Source organism: Amblyraja radiata, chromosome 2, assembly GCF_010909765.2.
Source record: "Amblyraja radiata isolate CabotCenter1 chromosome 2, sAmbRad1.1.pri, whole genome shotgun sequence".
Classification (NCBI taxonomy): domain Eukaryota; kingdom Metazoa; phylum Chordata; class Chondrichthyes; order Rajiformes; family Rajidae; genus Amblyraja; species Amblyraja radiata.
Genome location: NC_045957.1, coordinates 64,820,521 through 64,840,126, shown reverse-complemented (window position 1 = coordinate 64,840,126; position 19,606 = coordinate 64,820,521). Strand labels below are relative to the sequence as shown.

Here is a 19,606-nt window from a genome sequence, read left to right as displayed (position 1 = left end):
CAATGCAAGCAGTCAGTTTGCCCCCTACCATATGCCTGCAGAAGCTCGGTAGAGTATTCACCGATATACCAAACCTCCTTAGTTTTCCCAGTAAGTAGAGGCTTTCTTTGTGGTTGCATCAATGTCGATCATTGCAGCATTCTGGTGGACAGGTGAGGAGGGGTTTCAGTAGCAGATGATTGGACAAAAACTGTAAAGAATTTGTCCAATGAATTTTTGTCCAATTTTTGCCAAAGGCAAAATGGGTGTGCTTCCAAGTGTGGCATAGGGAAAAGAAAAGGAAAAAGGGGGGAGAGGAGAGAAATTGGGAAGAGGAGATAGGGGGGATTTGATTAAGTAAAATTGGCGAATTCATTGTTCATACCAATAGCTTGTATGCAACCAAGCAAAACTTTCAATTTACATATGGCCTCACTCTGGCAATGGAGGAGGCCCAGAACAGAAAGGTCAATATGGGAATAGGAAATGGTTTTGAAACAGAATCAGACCTATTCGTATCGAAGAGCAGAACAGTTTTGATGAAATTAATAGTGCTCTCCTGTTCCTTTCTCTTACATTTTTATGATATTATTTGACTCTTCACGCACGCACGCGCACACACACCTTTGAAAAGAAAAGGGGGAATGAAGGGTCCATAAGCAATTACATTTAACCTCGTTTAGTTCAGATAATCTTGGGGATTCATTAACTTGATGAGTAAGATATGAAAGACCAAGTATCTTCCAGATACAAGCTGTTGTAATTGTTCAATTACCTTGAGATTCTGGTACCTTTTCCTGGGATAATTGGATTTTGTTGAGGGATTTAGTAAGCATCAGGTCAAATTTTTAAAAACTACTTAAGAGAATGCAGTGTTGCCTTATAGTTTATTTGCAATGTATGGTCTTTCAGAAAGCATTCGATAAGGTCCCACATAGGAGATTAGTGGGCAACATTAGGGCACATGGTATTGGGGGTAGAGTGTTGAAATGGATAGAAAATTGGTTGGCAGACATGAAACAGAGAATAGGGATTAACGGGTCCCTTTCAGAATGGCAGGCAGTGACTAGTGGGGTACCGCAAGGCTCGGTGCTGGGACCGCAGCTATTTACAATAAACATCAATGATTTGGATGAAGGGATTCAAAGTAACGTTAGCAAATTTGTAGATGACAGAAAGCTGGGTGGCAGTGTGAACTGTGAGGAGGATGCTGTGAGAATCAGGGTGACTTGGACAGGTAGGGGGAGTGGGCAGATGCATGGCAGATGAAGTTTAATGTGGATAAACGTGAGGTTATCCATTTTGGTATCAAAAACAGGAAGACAGATTACTATCTAAATGGCATCGTTGGGAAAAGGGGAAGTACAACGGGATCTGGGGGGTCCTTATTCATCAGTCTATGAAAGTAATCATGTAGGTACAGCAGGCAGTGAAGAAAGCGAATGGCCTTTATAACAAGAGGAGTCGAGTATAGGAACAAACAGGTCCTTCTGCAGTTGTACAGGGTCCTTGTGAGACCACACCTGGTCTTGTGTGCAGTTTTGGTCCCCTAATTTGAGCAAGGACATTCTTGCTATTGAGGGAGTGCAGCATAGGTTTACAAGGTTAATTCCCGGGATGGCGGGACTGTCATATGCTGAGAGAATGGAGCGGCTGGGCTTGTACACTCTGGAGTTTAGAAGGATGAGAGGATATCTTATTGAAACATATAAGATTGATAAGGGTTTGGACACGCTAGAGGCAAGAAACATGTTCCCGATGTTGGGGGTGTCCAGAACCAGGGGCCACAGTTTAAGAATAAGAGGTAAGCCATTTAGAACGGAGACGAGGAAACACTTTTTCTCACAGAGAGTTGTGAGTCTGTGGAATTCTCTGCCTCAGAGGGCGGTGGAGGCCGGTTCTCCGGATACTTTCAAGAGAGAGCTAGATAGGGCTCTTAAAGATAGTGGAATCAGGGGATATGAGGAGAAGGCAGGAACGGGGTACTGATGGGGGATGATCAGCCATGATCACATTGAATGGCGGTGCTGCCTCGAAGGGCCGAATGGCCTACTCCTGCACCTATTGTCTGTTGTCTATTGTTGTGTTAAAAAAAAGACACAAAGAGCTTGGATGGATCAGCGGGTTGGGTGACGTCTCTGGGGACGTTCGGGTTGGGACCCTTCCTCAGTCTCATCTATGACTGTGTCTTTTTTTATAAACCAGCATCTCCAGTTCCTTGGATCTTTGTAATCAACAACTTGCACTCCCTGTTAGTTAGAGAAGTCAAGGGTTCCTTTGCTGATATTCCTCAAAATATCATTTGCTTGACATTCAGTTGCTGGCAGGTAAATGCAACTATGGCCAAAACAAGGGACACAGTGGTGCAGCTGGTAAAGCTGCTGCCTCACAGCGCCAGAGACCTGGGTTCGATCTTGACCTGAGGTGCTGTGTTTGTGTGGAGGTTGCACATTCTCCCTGTAACAGATTAAGAAAATGTGACATCAGTCTTTAAGAAAGGAATGAGGGAGAAAATGGACAATAATTGACCAGTTGGCCTGAAATCAGTAAGAGGGTAAATGCTGGAATCTATAAGAAAATAGTTGTGCTGTAGCAGTAATAGGATACTTTGAAACTAACAATGGAAGAAGGCAGAGCAAATCTGAATTAATGAAAGGAAAACCTTGAAAAATATGTCATCACAATGGGAAGGATTGATTCACCCTAATGTTTTTCCTGACTGGGTAGTCTGCAATCAGCTGTCACATTGTCAAAATAAGAATTCAGTCATCCATGACAGAATGGCTATCATCTATGAAATTTCAACCCAAATGGTTTTGGAGCTTCATTCACTATGTAATCACAAGAGAGATATCTTCTTGAATTTTTTGAAGAGGTTACTAGGGAAATTGACGAGGGTAAAGCAGTGGATGTTGTCTATATGGACTTTAGTAAGGCCTTTGACAAGGTTCCTCATGGAAGGTTGGTTAAGAAGGTTAAACTGTTGGGTATAAATGCAGGAATAGCAAGATGGATTCAGCAGTGGCTGAATGGGAGAAGCCAGAGGGTAATGGTGGATGGCTGTTTGTCGGGTTGGAGGCAGGTGACTAGTGGGGTGCCTCAGGGATCTGTGTTGGGTCCTTTGTTGTTTGTCATGTACATCAATGATCTGGATGAAGGGGTGGTAAATTGGATTAGTAAGTATGCAGATGATACCAAGATAGGGGGTGTTGTGGATAATGAAGAGGATTTCCAAAGTCTACAGAGTGATTTAGGCCATTTGGAAAAATGGGCTGAAAGATGGCAGATGGAGTTTAATGCTGATAAATGTGAGGTGTTACACCTTGGCAGGACAAATCAAAATAGGACGTACATGATAAATGGTAGGGAATTGAAGAATACAGTTGAACAGAGGGATCTGGGAATAACCGTGCATAGTTCCTTGAAGGTGGAATCTCATATAGATAGGGTGGTAAAGAAAGCTTTTGGTATGCTAGCCTTTATAAATCAGAGCATTGAGTATAGAAGCTGGGATGTAATGTTAAAATTGTACAAGGCATTGGTGAGACAAAATCTGGAGTATGGTGTACAATTTTGGTCGCCCAATTATAGGAAGGATGTCAACAAAATAGAGAGAGTACAGAGGAGATTTACTAGAATGTTGCCTGGGTTTCAACAACTAAGTTACAGAGATAGGTTGAATAAGTTAGGTCTTTATTCTCTGGAGCGCAGAAGGTTAAGGGGGGACTTGATAGAGGTCTTTAAAATGATGAGAGGGATAGACAGAGTTGACGTGATCAAGCTTTTCCCTTTGAGAATAGGGAAGATTCAAACAAGAGGACATGACTTCAGAATTAAGGGACAGAAGTTTAGGGGTAACATGAGGGGGAACTTCTTTACTCAGAGAGTGGTAGCGGTGTGGAATGAGCTTCCAGTGGAAGTGGTGGTGGCAGGTTCGTTGGTATCATTTAAAAATAAATTGGATAGGCATATGGATGAGAAGGGAATGGAGGGTTATGGTATGAGTGCAGGCAGGTGGGACTAAGGGAAAAAAGTTGTTCGGCACGGACTTGTAGGGCCGAGATGGCCTGTTTCCGTGCTGTAATTGTTATATGGTTATATGGTTATATTAAGGAAATAGAGAAACATCAAATTAGTATAGTAAAACGATGCTAACATTAAAACAAATAACCTGCCAAGAATGTATTCAATTATAGAGCGGGTGTGAGTGGAGGACCAACCTCTTCCTGCATTATTTTCCTGTTAAATTTATGCCTCCTTCGAGGAGAATAAGTCTTAAATGTTTACTCTCTCTGGGCAGCACAATTTTTATGCACCTCTATTGAATTTCCACTCAGGTCTACTTCATCCTAAAGAAAACAATACTGGTCTTGACAGCATCTTCTCATAACTAAACTTTCTATCCCTTAGAAATCTTGGCTGTGCCCTCTCCATTACTATTGCATCCTCCTTGTAGTGCAATGTCCAGAAATGTGCATAGTGACCTAACTGTTATTAAATAACTTTCCTGATCTTGTAATCTATGTCTCACACAATAAAGAAAATGTAATGTGTGCCAACCTTCCACCTTATCTGCCTCCCCTGCTACCTTCAATGATTGGGGATGTGAGGGGTGTGGGTGGTTGGACATATTCCTGCAAATATCCCTCTATGCCTCTATACTCTGTGCCTGGTATCTCACTATTTATTATTTATTTCCTGTCTTATTTGCCCTGCATAAATTATTTGGGGTTTCTCTGCATTTAATTCAACTTTCTACTTATCTGCCTGTCTGACCAGTCCATCAATATCTTTCAAGCCTACAGTTTTCTTCCTAATTATCAACCACACAACCAGTTGGGTTGATAATTGGTTGCAAATATGTCATTTATTGCTCCGATATTTAATTCAACGTCATTGATACATAACGTGAAAAGCAAATGGCATGGTACTGAGTTCTGTAGCGCTTCATTATAAACAGCCTTCCAATTATTGAACCCCCCTCTCGACCATTATCTTATTGGTGCCTGTGACTGAGCCAGTTTTGGATGGAAGTTGCCAGACCCTTGAATCCTACGGGTTAATCTTTGCAGGCCAATCTATCATATTTGCCTTGTTAAAATCCATAAAATTCATTTCAACTATACCAAAGCTTCATCACCCTCCCTGTTACATCATTTAAAATTGTAATCATTAATCAAGCGTAATGAGCATTAATATAGGCAAACTGCCTCTGATTAATCTGAGCTGTTATCAATAAAATTAATGCCATCTTTCAGAATTTATTTCAATAATTTGCCTGCCATTAACACTGAATTCAATGCACTTTAAATACTTGGTACATCCTTTTTTTCCTTTCTAAACAACATTAATCCATCATTGATTGGATCCATCATAATCCATCCACCATCCATGACTGCAGGCAACATAATTTCATTCAGACCGAAAGGTCTGAATGACAATAAAGGAATCTAATCTAATCTAATCATGATTGTTCCATTCTTTTGGCACATCTTCTGAAGCCATAGTAGTCATTTTTATTAATTGCTGCATGTTGATGGGATACAGATCATTCAGGGCTTGCAATTCATCTACTTTCAAATACGTTAATTAATTTAATATTTTCTCCCACAGTGCTTAATCACTTTTATTCATGGAGCCATCGTTCTCTGAAGTCCGCATCATAGCCATCGTTGCCTAAGAAGGCACTAATGGGAGTGGCTGCGCTGCCTTGCAGCTGCGGCTCGCCTGCAGTCCGTTTGTCTTTTCTGTGTTTTGTTTTCTTTTGTCCTGTTTTTGCGGTTTGTTTCGGTTTGTTTGGCTGTGTGTGTGTGGGGGGGTGGGTGTGGTGTGTTTTTTGCCTCTTCCTTCGGGGGGATGCGACTTTTCCTGCCGTATCCCCGTCTCCGTGTCCGTCTGCGCTGAGGCCTATCGCGGAGCTGGCGGCCTCCAACTGCAACCGACCTCGAGGCTGTGGAGGCTGTGGAGCAGAGCCAGGACTTACCAACGCGAGCCTGGCCGACTTCGGGGCTGTGGTTGCGGTGCGGCACAACTTCCGACCCGACTTTGGAGCCTCGGAGGCTCGGCCGCGGGCCAGTTGGCCAGTGGATGACATAATTGGGAGCTCGAGTTCTGTTTTCCGGAGCTCCCGCAACTACAGCTGCGTCCGCTGGACTGGAGGACGGCAGCTTCGGCAGCTTCGACCGCCCGGGCCGTGGAGTTTGAACCGGCCCATTTGCGGAGCTCGGATTCAGCCTGCGGGACTTACCTACCATCACCCGGCGGGGTCATAACATCGGAGGCTTGGATTGCCTCAGCGCAGAGGGAGAGCAAGGAGGGAAGAGACAATGACTTTGGGACTTTAAACTGTGTTGAGTGTTTGTTATTTATTCTATGTTATGACTGCAGGCTAAACCATATTGTTTGTTTTGTTTTTGTTTTTGTCTTTTGTTTTTACCTTGTTTGGGATGTGTTTACCTTGTGTGGGACTAAAGATGGAAATTAGCTACTGGCTACAATCTTGCATATTACATGCAAATGTTTATTAATATGCACTGTCCCTAATAAAATCAATTCAAATTCAAGTTTTTATTAACAATCTCGCCTGTGTCAGCTGCCTCCACATGGATGCTATCTATTTAGTCTCTAAAACACTGACTATTACTTTTGTTCATGACATTTTTTTGCTATTGACATCTATATTACTAAAAGTCTGATCTTGACCACTTCCTTTTGTTCTGTATAGTGATTTTAGAAAAAACGCTGCCACTTATGGCTGTGAGTTTTGGCCATCTTACTCACAGTCCCCCTCCGCTGCGCAGGACAAGAGGATTTTTCCCATCGATGAAAAATAAAAGAGTCATTCGTGTTTTAAAAATGTTGAGATTCTCTCTCCTGAAGGCCACGCCCCTTCCGGAGAGACTTTAAAACCCGGAAGTGTTGAGTTCCTCAGTCAGTCTGCAAGATGGGGGAGCGAGAGGGTCACGTCTCTCAGTCTGAGCTGTGAATAACACTGAACACATGTCTACTAAACTGTGAATGGTTTTACTAACCTGTCAGTGCCCTTAATGTGGTTTGAAAATATAGTTTGGAAATGCTAAAGCTGTGTTGCCTTTGGTTTGGAAATGCTAAAGCTGTGTTGCCTTTGGTTTGGAAATGCTAAAGCAGTGTTGCCTCTGGTTTGGAAATGCTAAAACTGTGTTGCCTCTGGTTTGGAAATGCTAAAGCTGTTGCCTCTGGTTTGGAAATGCTAAAGCTGTGTTGCCTCTGGTTTGGAAATGCTAAAGCTGTGTGCCTTTGGTTTGGAAATGCTAAAGCTGTGTGCCTTTGGTTTGGAAATGCTAAAGCTTTGTTGCCTTTGGTTTGGAAATGCTAAAGCTGTGTTGCCTGATTAAAGTTGCCTTGCCTGATTAAAGTTGCCTTGCCTAATTAAAGTTGCTTTGCCTTCTATATAAATAAAAGTCTAATCTTGACCACTTCCTGTTTGCGCTTTATATTGATTTTAGAAAAAACGCTACCACGATTTTTGGCCATCTTACTCAGAATCCCCCTCCGCTCATTAGGTGCCAAGGATTTTTCCCATCGATTAAAATTAAAAGAGTTATTAGTGTTTAAAAAATGTTGAGATTCTCTCTCCTGTCAATCACGCCATGAAGGCCACGCCCCTTCCGGTGGGAGGGGGAGGGACTATAAAACCCAGAAGTGTGGGCGTGGCTCAGTCTCTGTAAGATGGAGGAGGGAGAGGTCACGACTCACTGTCTTTGGTGGCCTTGCACCCTGCTTGAAGTGGTAAGAAACTGCACTTGAATTTGGTGGCCTTGCACCCTGCTTGCAATGGAATTTCAAGTAATAGCCTTGAGTTAACTGCCAGCCCACCAGCCGTGAGTGAGTGAGCTGCCAGCACAACAGGCTTGAGTGACTGAGCCGCCAGCCCAAGAATCCATTTGGCCCACAATGTCCATACTAGCCCTCTGGAAACCAGTCCCTTCAGCCCACAACACCCATATTAGCACTCCTGAAAGCACCTTCCCCCCCCCCCCCCCCCCCCCCCCCCCCCCCCCCCCACCCCCACTGGCTACCAATATTGGAATTGGTGGAGAGGTGGAATATTGCGTTGGGGGACCAGCCCTACCGTGTGATGCTGGGACCCAACCGGTCCCACTTAGTCTAGTAGTTATTAAATGCCTCTCACGCAAACATTTATTTCAGAGATTTTCTGCTCTTGGTCAGTGCTTCTTGAATGAATATTTCTAGCATATAATTTCTATTTCTGATTATCAACAATTACTGCATGTTGCTTTTGTACAATTTGATGCTATCTTTTTACTCACTCAATTCCCCTGGCAATTTCACTCCTGCACTTTCAATACTCTTCTAACCTTTCTGCAGTGGTATCTGAGTTCTCATTACATCCATTCCCATCCTGTTCGTTATAAACATCTCAGGGATCTCCAAGTTTAAAACCCTTAAACTTTCTTTCCTTGTGGGAACATATTTTCTGTGTGTACATGGCATCTCCTCCATGAATGTTTCCCTTTTCTCCGACTCGTCAGTTTTCTTTTTGCGTATCCGTGAAATTTGCCTACATATTTGCTTGTACTTTTTGATTCTTTATTTCAAATTCTGTGGCCATGTTTGTTCATCCTTCCCATATCACCCCATCATACAGCTGAATTTTTTAAAATAAACAAAACTAAGATCCCTTTCTTTTTCATCCATTTCTATCTGAAAACTCTCTCACCAGAAATACTGAACTCCCCTTCATGCTATATATCATGGACATATAAATCCATTGCTCTGCCATTCGAGAGTTTGTGCATTGATATGTGTATCATTGAACGCTGCAAAAGTCCTTTGCATTCCTTTTTCTAGATTTAGTCATCTTTACTTTTCACCTCAGTAACAACTTCCCAGTCTTTCATTTCCAACCTTTCCCTTTTCATTTATGGATCCCTCCAAACTAATTTAAACACTCCCCAATAGTCAAGCCAATTCAAGTCAAGCCAAATGTATTGTCGTATGCACAGGTACGGTTAGGTACTGCACAATGAAAATCTTGCTTACAGCAGCATCACAGGCACAAAGACTCAACTAATCAGAGATAAAGTAGGTCCCTGCCTTGTTGATGACTTGGAAATATCCAACCTTCGCCAGATCCAGTCCAAATACTCCAACAATGTGCAACATCTCTCTTCACTATCTCCTCCAGAACCAATTCATGAACGCTATCCTTAAATTTCTGTACTTGCTACCAGGAGTAACCCAAAGATTATTACTTCTGAAATATTGTTCTTGTTAATCTTCTTTTCAGCTCCCTGAAATCTGTCTGCAGTAATTCGTGCTTCTTTTTATTTATATCTGTGATATGATGTGGATCAGAACCTTGTCCTGAACAACTCTAACTGCATTGTAATTAATTGTAAAGAGCTTGGTGGATGTGACCAGACTAGGAAAACACAATTCTTGGTTCAGTAGCTCCTTTTGTTTGTTCTGGAGGAGCTTTTTTGATCCAATATTGTTGGCATCCCAAAGGGACTGAGGTGCTCAGTGGTAGCAACATGGGGCTCGTAGACTGGGGCAGGTGATCAATGATCACATGATGAGAGGTAGTTGATGGTCAGGTTAGGTCAATACATCGATCGGGGGTGAATGGGATGCTTGTTCTGCTGGGGCCTGTTGCTGTGCGAACAGCCAAAGGAGAACCAGGTAAGCACTACTCTTAAAGCAAACCAATCCAAGCCTGCTTCATAATGCCAACCTGAAACCTGCTCAGTCTGGCCCTCTTTGTAATTCGAGACTCATAGGTATTGATGAGACATTGCTTCTGCAACTGTGCACCAAGACTGAAATTTACCCGGAGGAGGCCTTGTGTCATTGGATGTTATTGTGCATGCTAAGGACCCTCCTTTCTGGATTAAGCCACCAAAATCACAACTCAGAATAAATATCATAGGATTGGATACAACTCCCAAATAACCCCCAATTTTCAACTACATTTCATTTTTCATTGAAATTTGATAATTTATCAACAAAAACATGAATATTTGGCATTTCTGCAGCAAAATGATGCTGTGGGTCAATGTTCGCGCTTCATCTTGTTGGCTGGAGTGGAGCCTGGTGACCTTGTGATTCAATTCAATTCAACTTTAATGTCATTGCACAAATACTGAGTATCGGTACAACAAAATGCAGTTTTGCGTCAGTCCGTAGTAGTGCAATATAGAAATTTAAAAAAAAGAGGATACAGAACAATAAAAAATGCAGAATAATTAAACAATGGGGACGGAGGGACCGGAGGAATCTATCGGCGGGACTCCGAGTTCAGCAATGCGATGGTATGATTGTAGAAGCTGTTCCTCATCCTACTGGTACGAGACCTGAGGCTCCTGTACCGCCTCCCTGATGGGAGGAGGGCAAACAGTCCATGATTGGGGTGGGAGGGGTCTTTAATGATCTTCCCAGCTCGTTTCAGACACCGTTTTCGGTGGAGGGCATCCATGGCAGGGAGCGGGGCGCCGATGATGTGCTGCGCGGTTTTCACCACCCGTTGTAGTGCCTTCCTGTCCGCAACAGTGCAGCTGCTGTACCATACCGTGAAGCAGGCGGTCAGGATGCTCTCGATGGTACACCTGTAGAAGTTGGTCAGGATCTGGGGGGACAGGTGGGCTTTCTTGAGCCTCCTCAGGAAGTAAAGGCGCTGCTGTGCCTTTTTGATCAGCTTGGAGGTGTTGAGGGACCAGGACAAATCCTCCGAGATGTGTACCCTGAGGAATTTGTAGCTGGAGACGCGCTCCACCTCAGTCCCGTTTATGTGGATGGGGGTATGTCTTCCCCCTCTGACCTTCCTGAAGTCGACAATAAGTTCCTTCGTCTTCTTGGAGTTGAGGACGAGGTTATTATTGGCACACCAGGTTGTCAGGTGCTGGACCTCCTCTCGGTAGGCTGACTCATCGTTGTCACTGATCAGTCCTACCACCGTGGTGTCATCAGCAAACTTAATGATGGCGTTGGATCCGTACTTAGGGATGCAGTCGTGGGTGAAGAGGGAGTAGAGGAGAGGGCTGAGCACACAGCCCTGTGGCACGCCGGTGTTCAGTGTTATAGTGGTGGAGTTGAGGTTGTTGACCCTAACAGACTGTGGTCTGTTGGTGAGGAAATCCGGTGTCCAGTTGCAGAGGGAGGTGGAGATGCCAAGCCCGCTGAGTTTGGTGATCAAGCTGGCGGGGATGACAGTGTTGAAAGCGGAGCTGAAATCAATGAACAGCAACCTGATGTAGGAGTTGTTGTTGTCCATGTGGGTCAGGGCAGAGTGTAGGGCCGCCGATATGGCGTCCTCTGTAGACCTGTTGGCCCGGTAGGCAAACTGATGGGGGTCCAGTGTGGGGGGGAGGCTGGCTTTGAGGTGAGCCAAGATCAGCCGCTCAAAGCACTTAGCAATGACAGGGGTGAGTGCCACTGGGCGGAAATCGTTGAGGCTCCCTGTGGCTGACTGTTTGGGCACTGGCACGATGGTTGATGTCTTGAGGCAAGTGGGGACAACACCCTGGGCCAGTGAGTGATTGAAAATGTCGGTAAAGACTTGGGATAGTTGTCCAGCACATGCCCTAAGAACCCGGCCAGAGATGCCATCGGGGCCGGCAGCTTTGTGCTCATTCACCTTGCTCAGTGCATCTTGTACAGCAGAGGTGGAGAGACTGAGGGGTTGTTCATTTGGGGGTGGAGCAACTTTGATGGCTGGGGTTTTGTTATCTCGGTCAAAGCGAGCATAGAAATGGTTTAGCTCGTCAGGAAGGGTGGCGTTGTCTGGGGGAGGGGTGTTAACTTTCTGGTAATCGGCAAGGGATTTGATTCCTTGCCACATGCGCCTGGGGTCAGAGTTGTTATGGAAGTGCTCCTCAATCCGCCGTTTGTGATTGAGTTTGGCATTCCTAATTCCCATTTTCAGATTGGCCCTGGATGAGCTGTATCCCTCAGCGTCGCCAGATCTGAAAGCGGCATCGCGAGCCTTCAGTAGGAGTCTGACCTCCCTGCTCATCCACGGCTTCTGGTTAGGGAAGGTCTTTATTTCTTTGTGTGTAGTGACATTATCGGTGCAGAATTTTATATAGTCCATAACTGTTGAGGTGTATGAGTTGATGTCCACTTGTGAATTGAAGGTGGACTGGGTAGCAAACAGACTCCAGTCTGTCTGCTGAAACTGCTGCTGTAAAACAGAGACAGCCCCCTCAGGCCAAACCTTCACTGTCCTTGTGGTAGGTTTCACACGTCTGATCAGAGGTGTGTATTTGGGGAGCAGGAACAGAGAGAGGTGGTCAGACTGACCAAGGTGGGGGAGGGGGAGGGCTTTGTAGGCTTCAGTAATATTAGTGTAAACTAAGTCCAGAATATTGTTTCCTCTGGTTGGGCAGACCAAATGTGGACATACCAAAGTGTGGTCTACTTTAAACAGGAGGAAGCCATTGGTGCAACATGAAACCATGATGACCATTTCAGTGAGGCTAAGAAATTGTATCCACTCGTGGTCCTTAATCAGGTATAGCTAGTACATTTTATGATGGTACATGCTGTTACAGCATTCTGGCATCTTTAAAAAATTAAATGTCACTATCTTGTTTTCCGAAACATGACATGAATTCTTATTAATCTTGTGTACCAGCAACATTTTTGTCAAAGGTACTGGGTATAACCAAAGATAGACTCAAAGTTCTGGAGTAACTCAGCGGGTCAGGCAGCATCTCTGAAGAAAAAGGAAATAACCAATTGGAAAGTACAAGCTGTTGAACCTAGGAGTTTAGAAGCGAAATTAACTGAAATTGCTGAAGCACATTCATTTGATAATGATTAAACCTTCTAATTATATTACCTTGTTTGCATGGTTATGCCTTCTTATTTCCGTGATAACATCACAATTGGGTAAATCTTTCCAATCTTCACTAAGTTAAAAGATTTGCAGTAACAATCCTTGTGTATGTATACATCAAAACCCGCAAATGTTAGTGAATATTGTAATCGTTTTATTTTAGATGCATTGTTAATATGGGTCAGATCTTAAGAGATCACTTTAAATTTCTACCACTGATATATACGTTTTAATCCAAGATAGGACATGCTGTGCAATATGGCCTTTAGGAATTACTGGTCTTTAACTTCATTATTTAAAATCTTACAGGTGGAGAGACGAAGCCCACAGCATCATTTTAGACATCGGCACACAGCAGATGGAGCCAAGATGAGAGCTTCTGTTCGAATGACCAGATATCTGGAATCGTGGGGAGCAGCCAAACCCTTTGCGCACTTACACCATCGAGACAGTATGACAAATGAAAACGGCAAAATCAATACAGTAGTAAGTATAGACTAGAATTCTTTTTTGTTGCAAAAATGAAGCAAAATATAAAGTATGAAGTCACAATATCACCAATTACATGAAAACCATAAGTACCACGTGATTCTTGCATTGCCCTTTCTCTGGACTGTTACATTGTGGAATGAACTTAAAGGATGTTAGAATGTTTCTTAAATAGCAGGCAGAGAGGAGTGAAATTGCATGTGGTGCAAGTTTAACACTTTATTAGGCCACATATGGTATTCTTAGTAGATGATTTATAAAATTACTTAGTACACCCTGTAGATGATTTATGCAATCACTGATGATTATTACAATTACTTAAATGGTGTTTGGAAGTGGAGACAGGGCAGATTGCAGTATGTTACAGCAATATTATTTTCTACCACTGTGATCAATGACATGAAACTACATACAGAGAGGTCATAGCATGGAAACAGGCCCTTCGGCCCGACTCATCCTTGCTGACTTACCTTTGTTAACCCCATTTTTCTGCATTCATGCCATATACCTCTATTCCTTTCCTATCTCTATACCTGTCCAAACACATTTTAAATGTTGTGATTGTACATGCCTCCTACCTCCCCCTTTGTTAGCTTGCTCTATATACCCAGCATTCTTTGTGAAAATATTGCCTCTTCTTTAAATGTTGCCCGTCTCAGCTTACACCTATATCCTCTAGTTTTAGACTCCTTTCCTTTGGAAAAAGATTATCTATTCTATCCATGCCCTCATAATTTAAAAACTTTCAAAATGATCACCCCATTGCATTCTGTGCTCCCGTGAGAACAATACCAGTAAATCCAATCTCACCTTTTAACTAAAGCCCTCTATTCCAGAAAATATCATGCCAAATCTATTTTGCACTCTTTCTAGCAGCTTTCACATCCCATATAATTTGGTGACCAGAACTGTGTGCAATATTCCAAGTGTGACGTACAGATGCCAAATGACGTTGCAAATCTGCCTAAGAATACAAGCAAACCAAATGCCACCTTCAACCATAAATGCCCAAAACCCACAACTTCAACCTTTGCCAATACACCGCCCAATCTTTCTGCTGATATTTGTTCATCTTTATCCTTTGGCAACTACCATTTATATTTTTCAACAATCTTCATATGGATTTGTCACAGACTTCCAGTCAGAAAAAAACCCATCCTTCCAGCACTACCCTTTCATCAAGCCAATTTTGTTTCCAGTTTGCCAAAACAGCTTGGATCATATGCACCCTAACTTTCTGGACCATCTTGCTTACATCAATTTTCACAGTAACCTGCTCCAAAAACTTGAATCATATTTGTGAGACAGGATTTCCCCTACACAAATCCATTCAGACTCGCCCTAATTAGTCCCTGTTTCCAATTGATCACAAAATTCCATCCCGAAGAATTTTTTCCAACAGTTTCCCTATTGCTGACATAAGACTCACCGACCAATAGATTTTTATCTTATCCATACCATCCTTCTTGAATATGAAAACAACATCAGCTACCTTCCTGCCTTCCAGTACCTTAACCATTGACAAAAATAATGCAAAGATCTCCGTCAGAGCCCCAACAATATTCTCAGGTGAATTAAAGTTAAATCAAGTTACAACTTTTTTTTATAACATATTTCTAAGTGTTCTCAGTCCAGTTCACTTTGACATAGGTCCAAGTTATCCATAATTCAATATTACTGCACCAAATTGACATTCTTGGCAATTTTTGTGTGAAAAATATACAATATCACAGAGTAGTGTGTCATAGGATTCCAACTGTTGGAATAAGGCACAGGATGCTTTCATTCAGATCTAATCTATCTTGAACCTAATCACCATTGCTTGCCACTGACTATGAAATAACTATAAAATTACTTTATTCTTCAGCATCAACAATATTTAATGTTTACTCTGCAGCAGAGTTGCTGAATCCTCAGATAAATCTGCATTGTTTAAGTGCTTTAAAAATTACGGAATGAACTATAGATTATGTGGCTGTTTTATGGCCCTTCAGCTTCAGAGAACTCTCGTGCCGCGAATGCCTCCTTTACAGTAAATGATAACTGCAGTCTATAATTTGTAGCTGCAGTTATAGCAATAGTCACAATTAAATGGTAGAAGGCTGAATTCTGAGAAGCTGAGATTCCGTCAGGAATCCTGGCGACTGCGCAGGACTGGCAGCTTTCTGTAGACCTGGTGAAACAGCTGAAGTTCCCACAGCACATTGCCACGACCACTCTGAGGCCAGATATCCTCCTGGACGCAGAGGCCACCAAAAACATTGTCTTGTTGGAACTGACAGTGCCGTAGGAGGGCCGTCTGGAGGAGGCCCACGAGAGGAAGTTGACCAAGTATGAAGAGCTGGCCATAGACTGCCGTAAGCAGGGCTGGAAGGCAAGGTGTATGTCCATCGAGGTTGGCTGCAGAGGTTTTGCAGGGCAATCGCTCTACAAAGCCTTGAGTGCACTGGGCATCAACGGAGTGGCAAGGAGAAGGGCCATCAAGAACACCACAGAGGCAGCGGAGAAGGCCTCGAGATGGCTCTGGATCAGGAGAGGAGGTCCATGGGGAGGAGCGAATGCCACCTGAACACACGTCGTGGTCTGATCAACCACGGCTGGGTCGCCTGGGTGAGGGTGTCTGATGTTGAAAGACCCGAAACACCCAATGACCCCAGGTTACATCACTGATGATGTGTTCAGGAGCATCAATAGATGTATTTGTATCAATTGTGATTTGGCGATTCTGGAATAATATCCCAGTTTCTAAACCGGGTGACAGCAATGGAATAATGGTGTAGCAGCAAATCTTGATTACATTTTAATATTGTGGAAAAACCAGGGAAGGAAAGAGGAGTGTCATATTGTTAGAAGTTTGTTAAAACACACTTGGTTGCTGCCACACAAAGGGAATTTTAAATGTTTCTTTTGTAAAATTAAAGAAATGAAGAATGCAAGCAACCTCCAACAGCATTAGTAGCCCTAAGATTATTGTTTTCATTACATAAAATTGATACCAGAAAATATTGATATCTTTATGAGTGAAAGCTGCTGTTGTCATAATAATATAAAATGAAAACATATTTACAAGTCAGCAGACAATAATTAAAATTATTGTTTAGATCAGCAAACATTTAGTCTTTCACTGAACACTTACAAATATTAAAAGTACTGAGGGTCTTGCTATGTACTGTCCCAAAATTGCCAACCCTAAATAGCAAAATGTTTCTTGTGTTAATACTTGAATGCATTTATATCCCTATGTGATGCATGACATATTTTTCTATTTTCATTAACCTTTGCAGTATTGTTAGCTGCATCACCAATAAAATCATAAAAAAATTGTATCACAGGAGGAAAATATTTGGGCAATTTTATTCGCACCAGCTAAAAAAGAGAAATTTTAGACTAATTACAATTCTGAGTTTGTCGCCTGTAGCCTTGTCATCCACCTAATTTTAAATACTGTTTCACATCTGAACCACTGTAAAGCAAAAATCCAGAGCAAGGTAAGGGTAGTTGAAGGTATTTAATGACGCTTCAGCTTCAGAGAACCCTCCTGAGCCACATTGGTGCTGCTGAATCCATGATTAAAAGATTACTTTACAGTTTATTGTATGTAGGTGCTATTAATAACAATAGTTTCATCTTTTAGTGTGTTTTTTTCAGTGCCTTTCCTTTCGAATGCAATTTTGCTTAAATCCAACATCTCTGTTAAGACAAGTATATTTCTCAATTCATTCAATCTTGAATGTATGATATACATAAGTCAATTCCCTCAAACCCCCTCAAATTTCCTCAAACAATATTCCCTCAAATCCTCTCTATTTTAAAGGAAACAATCCGCCATAGCCTATTTTTAACCACAACCAAGTTTCTCCAATGTTGGCAATAACCTTGCAAATTTCACATCTAGCCTCTAAACTCCATCACATCTTTCCTCTAATTCAGTGATCAGAACTGTATGCCCTACTCTGGTTGTGGACTATAAGGTTTTATACAGTTCTAAGGGCGTTTCCAGAGCTAGAGGCTGGAATTTTTAGACATGACGCTATGGTGGTGCAGAGAGTAGAATACATGCTCATCTATTAGGAAACTATGTTGATGGGCTTTTACTGACATATTTCTTCAATTGTCCTAGAAACATAGAAACTTAGAAAATAGGTGCAAGAGGAGGCCATTCGGCCCTTTGAGCCAGCACCGCCATTCATTGCGATCATGGCCGATCGTCCCCAATCAATAACCCGTGCCTGCCTTCTCCCCATATCCCTTGATTCCACTAGCCCCTAGAGCGCTATCTAACTCCTCTGCCATTAAAGTTTAGACAGTATAGGATTGAGAGTATAAAGATCCATTCAGATATCTATAGGGACTTTCCTGCTCTTGTATTCTATGCCCTTGCCAGCAAAGGAAAGTATCCCATCAACCATCTTATCTGCTTGCTTTACTGAATTCAAGAATCTGTGGTTATGCACACCGTTTTTTTCTTCTCAGTTTCTCCCCATAGATTGTGTGTTGCCTTTTGCTATATGCCCCGCCTGAAAGCACTTCTTCCAATTGAATTCCATTTGACTTTTTTCTGCCTGTCTATCCAGTTCACTGATTTCTTCCTGCAGTTTGCAGGTTACTTCATGTAGGCCACATGGTCACTTTGAGTATTAAGTCAATATACAACTGGAACCAGGTAGGAGGTGAAGAAGTGAAGCAATGTGGAGCAATTTCCAATCTATAGGGCTGACAAAGTTTAGCCATGGTGGAGCAGAGAGTACAGGAGAGATAAGATGCTCATTGATCAGGAAGGTATATTGATTAGCATTTCCTCCAGCTGCCCTCTGAGATTGATGGTTAGAAAGTGTTGGATTGCCTTTAAGTACAGAGCTCCATTTAAACAAATAGAATAATTTACAAACTAAAGGTGTTTTTTAGTCTATGTGATATTTTGGGAACTTTGTATGCCATTCCATGATGTGCATTTTGTATCCCATGATAATCACACAATTACAAACTTCAATGATCCTGGCTCTCATCTGGATCACTATAAATAATATTAGATGAAACGAGTGTGAGCAAACTGGTAACAGAAAACTATAAAAAGCTGTGGAGCAACAGAAAACTACTCTTCATGTGGAAATAAAGAACTGCAGATGCTGATTTACAAAAAAGGATACAAAGTGCTGGAGTAACACGGCGGGTCAGGCAGCATCTCTGGAGAACATGGATAGGTGATGTTTTGGGCTGGGACCCTTCTGCAGACTGACTGTAGTAGGGCGAGGGGAGGAGGGAAAGAAAGCTGGAAAAGAGGAGAGGCAGGTTAAAGCACAACCGGTAATTAGATGAATAGAGGAGGAGCCATCTTGGGGAACGGCTGCTAACCAGCAGCCGTCCGTTTAATTCACTTTTTTTTGTAGTTCTAGTGAGTCCTGTGTTTTGTTTGTGGGAGAAATAGACTTTTTTAATGTGGGGGGAAGGGGGTAATTATATTTCTAGGTCCCTACCTGGTCGGTGAGGCAGCTTTTTCTCCGGGCTGCCCCGTCGACTCGTCCTCGTGGCCTACCAGTGGGCGTGGAGCGCCGTTTCCTGGCGGGGACCGCCCAGCACCTCGGCTTCGGTGGCGGCACAGCGCTGGAGGGCTATCGCGGAGCGGAGCGGGCGATGCCTTGCCTGGGTCGCCGCGCTGGAGCTCCGGTGAGCTGTGACCACCGAGTTCAACACCTCCGGGCTGCGGGTCTGCGGAGCGGAGCGGGCGGCGCCGACTTCAACATCGGGAGCCTGGGAGCTCCAAACCGCCGCGGCCTTGTCGGCTTCGGAAGCCGTGGTCTCCGGTGAGGAAGCGGCCGTTCCAGGTGGCCCAGCCGCTGAGAGGACTCTCCCGACGCCGGGGCAACAGCACCCGGCGAGAACGGCCAGGAACATCGGGCCTCCGTAGAGGCAATAGCGGAGGCCTCAATAGGCCTGACTTTGGGAGAACTGGGGATGGGGACTGGACATTGTGCCTTCCCCCACAGTGGTAACCATTGTGGGGGGATGATTTTTGTGTGTAAGTGATTATTTTAGTTTGTGTCCAAGATGGCTGTCGGAAGGGAGAGTGGACACTGGCGCGGTTTAGCTGCCGCTGCTCTCTCTTCACATTGTGTTTTTGATTTTTTTTGTCTTTGGATCAAATTCTGTCTTTAATTTGTGTATTGGTGATGTCTTTATTATTTATTTTACTCCGATTATATGTTTTTTACTCTTGTTAAATTCTGTAAGGTGTCCTTGAGACTTTTGAAAGGCGCCCATAAATAAAATTTATTATTATTATTATTAGAGGGAAGGGGGGCT

General features: G+C 43.1%; 1 protein-coding gene across 1 annotated transcript in view; it reads left to right on the top strand.

The window, feature by feature from the left end:
* The window catches only part of adcy2 (adenylate cyclase 2), a 463,739-nt gene that overhangs the window by 333,647 nt on the left and 110,486 nt on the right, over window positions 1-19,606 (top strand). The window contains exon 11 of the mRNA XM_033048027.1: window positions 13,127-13,303. Coding sequence (XP_032903918.1) covers window positions 13,127-13,303 — 177 coding nt within the window. The remainder of the gene's footprint in view (window positions 1-13,126; window positions 13,304-19,606) is intronic.